Source organism: Catharus ustulatus, chromosome 17, assembly GCF_009819885.2.
Source record: "Catharus ustulatus isolate bCatUst1 chromosome 17, bCatUst1.pri.v2, whole genome shotgun sequence".
NCBI classification, from domain to species: Eukaryota; Metazoa; Chordata; class Aves; order Passeriformes; family Turdidae; genus Catharus; species Catharus ustulatus.
The window spans coordinates 15,494,256-15,506,511 of NC_046237.1; the positions used below are offsets into that span (position 1 = coordinate 15,494,256).

The following is a 12,256-nucleotide window of genomic DNA, read 5'->3' on the forward strand; positions in this document are numbered from 1 at the left end:
CAACTCTTCATGTTTTGTAAGACTAAAAACAGTTGTCCCAATCATGAGTCTCCCTTAACTAATCAGCCAACTGCAAACTCTGACAGGATAAGGAACTCCAGAGTGTGAGAAAACAAATATAGATCAAAACAAATTGATATTCAAATGTCTTCACTCTCAACTTTCTATTCACCCTTACAACTAACTTTAATTGCCCTTGGAAAGTATTTCAATGCTCTTATGTTCATCTTTTCCCTCCCAGAGTTGTGGTTTTTATAGCAATTAAGGCCCAAATCTTGATATATATAAGAAGCCAGCAGACACACTCTTCTGTTCACTCCTAAAATTCACACCATGCACAAACAAATAATATTATTTTCCCATTTAAGACAGAATACATATTTAGAAAGTATCTGAACCACTGTATGGGAGGTGAAAGCTCCACGAGGCAAATGCTTTCTAGTTGAAAGCCTGTCAGTGTGTCTGCATCCAACTTAACCTTGCTGGCAAAAATGACCTGCATTCTTACCATCATGATTAGAATTTCCCAGGGTCCATGGCTCATCTGAGTCAAAGTGAGTGTCGCCTCCAATTCCCGGTCCAGGAAAGTAAGCATGAGCCAGGAATCCACCTTCTCCATCAAAGGGAGAACTGTCTCCATGGAAACCAGACGCAAAAAATATCATAATATCTGCCTCCTTTCTGTCATTTTTAATTTCATGGTAAGGAACCTCTTCAAAGGTAAGTGGTGTCACTCTCTGCCAAACATCGAAGGCCTGACGAATGGCTCTCCTTGTATCAATCTCGCCAACCTTGGGGGTGTAGTTGTGTACACTGGGGGAATGAGAAAGAAGGGATGTTTCAGTTTGCGGAATACATTTCAGACTTATCATTCTATAGTCACACAGTTTCAACTTCCAAAGGCAAATTTTTTGCAGACACTACTCAGTGCATGCAAAGTTTTGCAGTTTTGCTGTTAAAAAGAAAGTTACCAACAGAACTACCACCTTGATCTGAAGTCTACATTTATTAACAAGAAGCTTCATAATGCTTTGGTTGATTTTGGATCACTTCCTAAAAACCTTTCAAATCTGGGTATAGACAGCTGAGTAACTTTAAAAAAAAAAAAAAAAAAAAAAAAAAAGAAGCAAATTACAGTAATTTCACTATTATAAGCCGCACCATTTTGACCAAAATTTTGGCCCCAACCTGGAAATGCAGCTTATACTCAGGAGCGGCCAATATATGACCAAAGTTCTGAAATTTCCCAACCTGGAAGTGCGAACCACAGTGCCGAGCCGAGCACCTACCAGTAAAACCCGGGATGGTGCGATTGTTACAAATTGGTTACTCTGTTGCGTGGCAGGGGAAGGCGGGTTCCCGTCAGCAGCGTGGAGGGGAGGCAGGGGGCTCTGTCCCACCGGCCCTGCGGTGGAGGGGAAGGCAGGGGTTCCCACTGGCACCATAGGGGGAGCAGAGCTCCCGAATTGAGCACCCGCCAGTAAAACCCGCGATTGTGTGATTGCTACAAATTGGTTACGTCATTGCAAATGAAAGTCCAGCTTACAATCTGGTGCAGCTTATATACGGACAATGAACGAAACGTTGGCGACACCTGGACGTGCGGCTTACAATCAAGTGCGGCTTATAATTATGAAATTACTGTACTTCAGATTTTGTCTGAGGTTATGCTAAGATGGAATCTACTACATGAAAACACTCGACCACTAAAATTTGTTTTGAGAAACAAACTTCCAGTAAACTACCAACCTTACTTATATGACCTGCTTCATTCTCCAAATTACTTAAAATATTTTAGAACTCATAACAGTGATGAATCTGTCAGTTTTGTGCAGCCCAGTCCATGACAGCTAAAGATACAGAGTTTGGGAAGAGTAAGGGGCATTTAACTGCATAGAAATGTCCCATAATTCTAAACCAGCTGTTAAAAATGCTATTCATGAGGTATTTTGTGTGTGTGCATGTAATAGCCTCATGATGTATTAAACTTGACTTGGGGAATATGAAGTATCTATGTCATGGGAACAATTTTCAGTCTTTAATGATGCTGGTTCAATTTGATATAAAAACACTGTAACATATTCAGTGGTGAATCAAGACACCCATCACTTGAAGGCACACTGACAAATACTGAAATTGGAAAGCTAAACACCTACTTGTTTGACAAGGGCAGCCATCTGCCAATCTGTTTCTCTTGCTTATGCATATGCTTAAGACACATTTTATTTATATGATTCCATACCATTTTCCCTTAGGGTCCAGAAAAGGGCAGAAGAAGGATCTGATTCTCAGACCTTGGCATACTGAATGTGTCCCTTTACAATCTGAGTTAAGATAATGATTACTGGCAGAAGCTTTGAACTAGTCTCCAGAACAAGTCCCTCCTCCCAGTCTCTGTAGTCCTTCACTGTCACTCGAAGCATGCTCCTCCTTTCTCAGAATTCCTGGCAGAAGTGACAGAGGGCCCCAGTCCCTGATCCTCTTTCCCCTCACACCATCATGTCCTTTTCTACACATTCTGGCACTTCCCTCATGCTGGTCACTCACATTCCTACCTCTTCACTGCAGACTTTCTGTCTTAGTATTGTCCAGATCTTCTTAACTGCATCTCTAATTCTCACGCCTTTGCAATCTCCTTTCCCCCTCCAAAAATTTAAAAGGTTGTTAATTTCAACTCGAGGGTGTATTAATTTTAATTTGAAGTGACATTCCTATTGCCAGAAACCTCCATCGGCCATCTTTCAGCAATTGTCTTTCAGAAACTCACAGCCTGATTGAATCAGAATATGTCTCTGGGAAACAACTGCCCCTCTGCAACACTCTCTTGACACCTGTAGCTCACCCTAGCTGGCCTAAGTCCGGATAAAAGCAAGGGCTCTACTTCAAGAGCAGAAGTAAAACCTCTGCAAAAATACAGTAATTTCATTACTATAAGCCGCACCGGATTATAAGGTGCGGCAAATTTCCAAACTTTGTCCATATATATGGTGCACCAGATTATAAGGTGCTCTTTTTTTTTTTGCAGTGAGGATCCGCACGCAACTAAGTAATGAATTAGTAACGGAATCACGGGGTTTACCGGTAGGTGCTCAATTTGCAAACGTTTTTCACAGATTGGTGTAGCCTTTAAACGCAGCCCCAGGCGCCCTTCCCTGCTTGCGGCTTGCACTTCCGGGTTGGCTCAGGGTGGCCGCGGCTCCTGTCGTGGTGGCGGGGGAGTCCTGTGCTGCGGTGCTGTGGGAGCCCGGTGCCACGGCAGCCCCAGCGCTGTGGGAGCCCCATGCTGCCCTGACGCTCCGGCAGCCCTGTGCTGCCCCGGCACTCTGGGAGCCCCATGCCGCGGCACCCCCGGTGCTGCAGGAGCCCCATGCCGCAGGAGCTGCGGCCACCCCGAGACAGCTCACAAGTGGGAGCCACGGCCGCCCCGAGCCGCGGCAGCCCCGGCACCACGGGAGCCCCGTGCCCGGGGCTGTCATGGCACGGGGCTCCTGCAGTGCCAGGGGTGCCGCAGCATGGGGCTCCCACAGCACGGGGCTCCTGTGGCGCAGGGCTGCCATGACTCGGGGTTGGCAAATTTCTGAACTTTGTCCATATATAAGGTGCACCGGATTACAAGGTGCACTTCCGGGTTCAGACCAAAATTTTAATCAAATGGGTGTGCCTTATAGGCGTGAAATTACTGTAATTGTTGCAAATCAGTAGAAGGAAACAGCATCTCAGTCCCCAAACAGTGATGTTCCTTCTGCTTTAATGACTTGTTAAAGGTGGCACACAATCTAAAGGCTAGAGCTTTAGATTTCTAACAGAAAAAAAAGGGCCATTTACTAAGATTTTTCTGCCAAAATTACACAACTGATGGCTGTAGTTTAGGTGCCTTTACTGATCAGTTATTTTGTAACTGATAACACACTCTTCAGTGCTCTGACAGCATTCTCCTCCGCCTCATTCTGAGAATGAAAGCCTGGATTAGACATTACAGGAAGCATCCAGTTTCAGTGTAAAAGTACTTACAAATTCTGCATGCCAAACTAGTACAGACCACTTTTTTCCCATCAGAAAGGGGGAGAGAGCGGACTGTACCTGTAGGTTATGTGCTTCTGTCTCCACTTCTGGCCAGTGAGTGCATACCGCTTTTTCCTCCGGCTGCGACGTAGGTGGGGATGATCTGGAACTCCACATCGAGGTTTCTTCATCCACCTGCAAGTGACAGGGGAAAAAAAGAAAAAAAACCAAAAAAACCAAAGAAAACAACAAAAAAAAAGTTACAGAAAGAGTTTGAACACGAGATTCCAAAGAACCTAGGGGGTAAATGGAAGACCTCTGAGATATGGCCAGTGCTGACCCCAAGAAGGGTTTAGTCCTCCTTCTGGGAGGTTTATCCTCTGCACAGGGCTGTCCACCTCTGCTGTCAATCCACACACTTCAGCACACCAAAACTGCTTCATTTTTCCTTGTGGAAACACAGATTCCAGATCAGGTAGTCCCTATGCTTGACAAGAGCTTAATGATGATAATGCTACAAAGGACCCAAATCAAAATCACAGGTGGGTGTGCCCTATCACTTCAGCAATTACCTACTGGATCCTACATTTGGTAAAGTGGTCCTGTGCCACTGAAAAAAAAATCCATTTCATACCTCATTAAGTAAAACTGAACAAGTGCAAACACAACCCTCCCAGATAATAACTTAGGATTTCCTCTGGAATGACCAAAACAGATCCCTCCAGTCTCTGGGTCACAAACACCAAATTCCATTAGGTTCTCCCCATAATCCCTGACTCTTGATGTCACTCATGATGCAGGAAACTCAAGTTTCTATTGCCAAGTGAACTGGAAGAACAAAGGATGCTGTCCCTTGCAAGGGGATCCAGGCAGTATTATCAGAGAAGTCCACTCTCATTCCCTACCTTCTTGACGTCCAGCCCTGACAGATCTTTTGTTTCTTTCTTACAGCAACTTGGGGGTGGTCAAACACTGGCAGAGGTTGCCCAGAGAGGTAGGAATCAGAATCTTTATCTTTGGAGATACTCAAAACCCAACTGGAAATGGTCCTGAGCAACCTGCTCTAGATGTCCCTGTTTTAACAGAGGGTTGGAGTAGATGAACTCAAGATGTTCCTTCCAACCTCAATGATTCTCTGACAAGAGAGTCAATGAGAAATAGAAAGCTCCTCAAAATAAACGTGCTCATTTGGGCATGTTCCAGAGAAGCCAGAAGCGGCTTATGGAGGAAAAAAATCTGCCCATCACTGCATGTGGAAGCTGGGGAAGAAAGAGACAAAGACAGAGACTGAGGAACTACAGGTACTGGTCTCCACAAGTCCCCAGTCACATCCTTTAAGATTTTGCAGGACAGAAGAGTAGAGCCCAGGAATAAGGCAAGCAGTCTCTGACCACAGCCTCCCCCAAAGCAGACTGGCACTGCCTCAGCCACTGGAATTCTTCAGGCATTTAATGCACTTGATCCACTCACTCTGATGGCAAAGGCAAGTGGCACAGAGCCCTTAAGAACACTTTGCAGGACACGTCACTGCCTCTTTAAACACAAGAACAGCATTCTAGCCAGTCCTGGCCCATTTCTCACAGGACACCAAATTCTCTTCCCCTCCTCAGTAAAGATTCTCCCACATCCTTGGCCATCCAGGGGACAACTTTTGGCCTTCAAAATGTAGACATTCCTCCACCAACCGCAGCCAGTCAGTGGCAAGTAGTTCCCACTTGTGCCTAAACAATGAACATGTTATTAACCAAAAAATATAAGCCCAGACCCTCAGGAAGGGAGAGTCTCCCATCACCAGCAGATCATTTGCAAGACTTTTTGCCAGGACACCTTTCAAATTAAAACCAACCAGACAGACAGACACTGTGCCTCACCAGAAAATTCTTTCAAAACACAAACACCTGCTCCAAATTTAGGCAGCCATGCAGCCCTTTCCTGATTCCACTTCCTATATGTGATTCTGGTTGCTTCTTATAAATTTCAGTGCAGTCATTTGTCATCATCTCCCCACCAACAACAGAGCAAATTAGATCTGTTATACACATTGCACTCTACCTGACAAGAACCCAAGCTGTGTATACAGAGCCAACACAGATCTTCCCCATTTACATCACCTCACATTTGTCAGCACTGTGCATCCTTCAGAAATCCAGGCAACCTGTGGAAATTTGATCTGTCTTGCCCACACAACTGCTGCCACCTTCAAAGAAAAGCAGTACATCTAAGATTTGCTTTTAGAAATATCAATTCAACCTGAACACACTGTGTTTTTCCAAGTGTCCTTTATTTGTGCTCTTTTGCATTGCCTCTAGCACTTTCTTAGAGAGACCTCAAGCTTACTGTCACCTGTACTCTCTGAGATATTTCCTGACTTTTCAGGACTTTTTTTAGTTCCATTCATGTTACAATACAATGTTTTCCTCACAACCTTACACAAGCCATATTGTGAATCATGTTTTCACCTCTTGAGCTTCATGGCAATTCCAGTACTCTGAACATCATCATCAAGCCCTCCTGACTGCAGTCAGAAAATGACCTTCTGTTTTATCCTTAGTAGCATCATCTAGAAGACAAAAAATTAACAGTGGTACTACCAAACCAGCATGCATGTGTGGAGAAGTCACTGGGGCTTGTCCAGGGCAGAGCTGACACACTAGCAGGACCTCACACCTCAGCATCTGTTTTCTGTAAGAACACCTTGCTAAGTTCACAACACTTGCCCTATGCCCAGCTGGCCACAGGAATTCACCCCCACACAGCTCAGCCCATTGTTATTAAAGCCAGAACTGTACAGAGATCCCACAGAAAGAGAATTCCCTCCAACAGTCGAATTCCCTGCCCCTTTGCTAGCTCCAGGCACAGGCACAAAGGCATGGGGATGTTCCAGAGAAAGATGCAGTACTGACAGCCTTCAAGAACTTCTTGAGCCAAACTCCCAAGGCAGAGCTCCTGAGACTCAGGCTGCCCATAGCCCCTAACCCCTCTTTACATAGTTTTTAAACTCTTCACTTAGGCCTGTCTGAACCCCCATATTCTATCACAGTTTGTTCCAGAGTTCATCTACTGCCTGTCTGAAGCCAAGTAACAGAGCGCAGCTACCTGGCTGGAGTTCTGCAGTACCGGAGCTGTTGCCAGCCTGAGGTAATGTCAAGCTGAGAATGTTTATCTGGATCAGTTCCCTGATTCCCAGACCCTGGGAAGTAAGGGTCCTGGTCTAATCACAGGGACCAGGGTACAAATCCAGCCATCTCTCTTCCTCTCAGCAGGGCAGGTCTGTGGTAAAATATCCATAAAGCTGTAGCTTGCTGCTGTTAATCATCGGTAGCTGAGCTTTATGACAGTTATTCTCTACTGAGCAGTCTGGAAAATCCCTGTGTTCCAGGGAAAATCATCACATCAGAAACAACAAAAGACAATTACTTGAAGCAAGATTCAGATATCTATGGTTGATTTCCCCCTCTTTAATTTTTTAATGAGAACACCAGTAACACTGGATCATCAAAATTTATACTTGGCACTCTTGAGGCGCAGGCTATTGCAGTCCTCCAGCTGCTTGGCATCAGAAAAGAAGCAATTTCCAAAAGCAGTGACATCCAGTTCTTGTCCAGATACAGTTGCTTTTCCCAGCTCAGGCTCTAGGCCCTTCACAAGACTCTCCTAAAGAGAGGGAACTCAATACCCTGCTCTTGAGTTAGTGGCAGTGGTATCTTTAAACAGCTGTGGTGTACCCCAAGGTAAGAGACCTGTACAAAAGGCTCAAGACAGAGCACAAGACACTTCCAACACAAGTAAGATAATTTCTTGGTTCCTTCTAAGGCCATGTGATTGACCATGACAAAGACAAATCACCACTTCAGTTCAGCACTAGCATGCCTTCTCTCCAGCATGCTCCAATCCTTGCCCAGCTGCTCAGCAAAACCAGCTGCAGGCAGACACAAAATTTGCTGAGGCATCATCAGTTGCAGGGTCAGAGGAGACTGTTTAATGTATTCTCCCCGCTCTCTTTACAGGAAACTGCATATCCTCTGCTGAATGGACCCCTCCCAACCTTCCTTTTCGGTACCAAAAAGCATCACCAGCGGTGGGGTTTCTTTGCATCTACCACTAGCAGCACCTGCATGGTGTCTTCCACATGCTTGGGTACCAAACAAGCTCCAGGTTTGAGGGTATGTGGGAAAGCAGATGAGAAACTTTAGGCTTCCATAGTAAGTGTAAATAACACTGACTCTTAAAGTCACTTTAAAGAGACAGAACTTGTGGCACTGACGGAAGTGACAGAAAAATTCCTAACTGCAATCTTGAAACTCCTAACACAGACTGAAACAACGGTTTAGTAAATGCTTGAGTAATTCGGAGCCCTTGGAGGCAACGTGCCGTGCCAGCTCTCTTCCTTCTGCTCAGCTTCCAGAACCATGTCTGAGGAAGTGACAGCCCAACACAGCCCAAGCAGAAGCCCCTCCAGCTCAAACCACAGGCTCACTGCTAACAGCAATCTGGACCTCTTTTTCTGTTCATGTAAATTTTAGGCAAATTCCACCCTGCCATACAACATATGGACCCAGTGACTCAGGACAGATGGAGGCAGAGCAACTCAACATGCCTCTGAAGCACACCAGTGTTTGGCTGCAGCTGAGGTCTCAAGCTTTTGGAGACTTGAGTATCAGCAGAGGGAACGATCCAGATTTTTCACTCATTCATGCACTGATCAAGCCCTGCCCATAAATACAAACTCACTAAAATGTGGGCCACACCTTCCTTTCCTTCAGAAAAACTTTTCCTTACTAAAGCAGGGACTCCCACATGCAGTTTGCTCCCTTTTCTTGTCACCCACTAGGCAGCAGAAGCAGCTCCTTAACTTTCATTCCCAAACTAGTACCCCAATATCACAGTCTCTTCTTTCCCTATCCCCTTCCAAATCATCACCATCCCAAAACAAAGCTTCTACACACCAACTGCACACACAAAGCCTTGCTTGATGGCTCCATTTCGGCATTCACCTACAAGCCATGTCATTAATGGCAGAGAGATCACAGATGGAAAATCCACCCCCACCTTTAAAAAACATTTTGTTTTCAACTCATTTGAAAAGCAATCAGGATTTTCTCTGTCCCTCAATGGAGAACAAGGGGCTCTTCCTGTGAGCTAAAGGAGAGAATGTTATGTTCACTGGAGAGGCAGTCCCAGCCCAGGATGATCCCCTCCTGTCCAATACACTAATTTCTTCTATTTCTCCCTCTTCTTGCAGTCTGGAAGGCATAAAACCAAACTCTTTGTTCTTTACATTATTTGGTTACTTTGTGGCCCTTTCTTTTGTGCTACCATGTCCTTTTTGCCAGCAGTGTGCCTTACAAGGAGAGATGAAGAGCCATGCAGACCATGCTCTGAAAGGGTCTGCTAATGTAGCAAGGGCAAGGGACAACCAGGCAGGGCCTAAGCATGTTCCATTGGGCTTTCTCTTTCTGCTCAACATGAGATGCTTTTTTTCCCCAGAAAGCCTTAGGAAGACCTTTTCTCTGTATTCTGCTTTAGTTAGCAGATGCTCTCCAGACCAACAGCAGATGGATCCAGCCACTACACAACCAGACAAGCAGCCACTTCCACACCACCCTTTGCAGCCCACATTGAAGAGAAGGTTAAAAAACAAAGTCCCTCCAGACCCAGTGATTTACATCAATGCTTCTGAGCTATCAAAACTCCAATCACAAACAACAACACATGGTCAACATACAGCAGAGAACATCCAATGTCCAACAAATGGCAACTATGGGCAGCTAAGTAGTCTTGACTACTGTCATCAGACTATAACAACTCACTTCAGTTCAAACTGTGGATCTCCACAAAACAGCATCTATGGAAATATATAAATCCAGTAATTAAGAAATAGATTAGAAGCAATTTCTGGAGCTAGAATTTTAATCTAAATTCAGATAGAGATGGAAATAAATTAAACCCTTGATGTCTTCCACTTTCAGAAGCTCACAGGATTCACTCTTTTGATTGTACATCAGCAATGGGGATCTGTCCTCAAAGGACAACAGCAACAAGAGCTTCTCCTCATACTCACAAAAAATACTGTTGGCAAAAAGAAAAGTGGAATTGTCCACAGGTTTTTGTTAGACACCTCTTCATAATCAAGACTTCTCTGGTACAGTCAGTCAGGCAAATCTACCCCTTTTGAGGACTTCTTGCACGTGGAATAATTACCCAGGAAATATGACAATGCATTAAGAAAGAGAAATATAAAAGTAGCCTATATTAATCTTACTCAATAGTTGTCTGGTCCAAAACTCCTGTTACTGGGATTCCATAAAACTGTTGCATAGTGGCAACTGCAGACTGCACAGCTTTTCCTGACTGAAAGGGAGACATTTGGCTGTCAGATGGAAGTAAGTAGCCATAAGTTTTTAACCAACCCTGAAAAAGAAAGAAACAGAGGGTAAGATGCCACAGTAAGTTTTCAACATAACAGTTCAGAACATTTCCTCAAAAGAAGAAGTGACAAACTAGCCCAACAAATTCAGCCATCTCTCTTTTTTTTTTTTTTTGTTAGGTTTGTTAATATCAGCTTAATCCTAAGAAAGGCTGAAGACTCAGCTTAATATCACCTGTCCTGACATGACAAGGCAGACCTGCCACTTAAAAATGAGGATCATCCCTACTGAGCAACTGGGGCAGACTTAGGTCTTTGGAGCACCAGAAATACCCAAGATTTGTTCTTGTTCCAGGAATTTCCTGGGCACCCTGTCCCCTCACCATCATGAGACTCCTTAGTCCCACAGCAGCAAGCTCCCAAGATCCCACTGCCCACTACCCACTGCTGTTTCTGGACCATAATTCCAAGAAAACAGCTTAACAGCCCTGAGAAATCCCTGAAAACACAAGTTCAGCTTTGCACTTGCAATGAGTAGAGGAATAATTCTAAAAAAAACACAAATAAACCAAACCAACCAAACAAACAAACAAACAACAAAACCCGCAAAGAACTGAAAACACATAAAGAAAATTGAACAACCAAAAAAACCACACTCAGAAAATCTGAAGACCCTGATTAGGTGGGTGTTTCCTCAACCAACAGCTAATACCAGCAAACTGTCAGAACAGGAAAATAGCCAACTCTCCTCAAGGAGTTTTGTCCCTTTTCCCTGCCTCCACCCTAAAATGCAGCCTTAGATAAAACTGCATATTAAACTTGTCAAAATGCTAAGGACAGCATTTTCAAAAATATACAATTATTCAAGATTTTTTTTTCCTCTCTTCTCTTCCCCTCTCTCACTTTGACATGAGGAGAAACCAGAATATTAAGTAATAATAATAGAAAAAAAACTTGTTTTCATAAACTTTTTCCCATAGCTTTTTATGCATATACCCTAGTGTTTCACTCTTCTTGTTGATTCAATTCTTAGACCAGGATTATTATGAGACCAACATGTATCCCATAAGCTCTTTCCCAATCCATCTGACCCACAGGACAGTCCTCACCATATAAGCACTGATAAATCATCTGCATGACTTGTTCTCCCACTGACAGCATGATCACTCAGGGAAGGGGGAGAGAAGATGCTTGTTCTCAACACAGCACAGCAAGAGGAAAGGGATTCAAGCCAGGAGAAGCACAAGTGGGAAAACAATCCCCGCTACTTTGTCGCAACAAAAAGATGCCAGAAGCCTAGGTCCCTGACAAGCCCAACAATGCTGGGACGCTCCGTTATAACCAACATTAGCTGCCATCGAGCAGCGAGGGCAGAGCACAGTAATAACCAAAACAGCTCGGTACGCCCTCGCGTACCCCCTTCCTTCCCGGCCGCACTCGGAAGCGGCAGCGGGAACGGGGCACGACACCACGGCCACACGGACACTCCGACAAGCTGCCCTCGGAGACTGATGCTTATGATCATACAGGAGGGGCAGGCTGCTTCACCGCCGAGGCGCGGGCGGAGGAGCTATGCCTGCATATCTGAGCTCAGCCCGGCCCTGCGGGAGATGATGGAAGGCTTCTGCCGGAGGAGGCAGAGGAACCACTGCCCACCCGGTTTTCCGGCCCACCCCGAGACACCCAGCGCACGTCGCGATCCCGGGACGCCGGTGGCAGCCGCGGCCCCGCCCGGCCCCGCTCGCGGACCTACCCGGCCGGTGCTGGTGTCGGCAGCGGCGCGGAGCAGCGCGCAGAGCAGCGGCAGCAGCGGCCCCGCCGCGCCCAGCGCCCGGCGCGGGCAGAGCGCCATGGCCCCGGCGGGGCCCGGCAGGCTCGGCACCGGCG

The 12,256-nt window shown here is 45.5% G+C and overlaps 1 protein-coding gene across 1 annotated transcript in view; it reads right to left on the reverse strand.

Annotated features, from left to right (window-relative positions):
• Nucleotides 1-12,221, reverse strand: part of MMP24 (matrix metallopeptidase 24) — a 45,683-nt gene extending 33,462 nt beyond the window's left edge. The window contains exons 1-4 of the mRNA XM_033075057.2: nucleotides 12,123-12,221; nucleotides 10,265-10,413; nucleotides 4,081-4,197; nucleotides 509-813 (exon numbers count right to left, since the gene is read on the reverse strand). Coding sequence (XP_032930948.1) covers nucleotides 509-813; nucleotides 4,081-4,197; nucleotides 10,265-10,413; nucleotides 12,123-12,221 — 670 coding nt within the window. The remainder of the gene's footprint in view (nucleotides 1-508; nucleotides 814-4,080; nucleotides 4,198-10,264; nucleotides 10,414-12,122) is intronic.
• Between the last annotated feature and the right edge of the window lie 35 nt (nucleotides 12,222-12,256).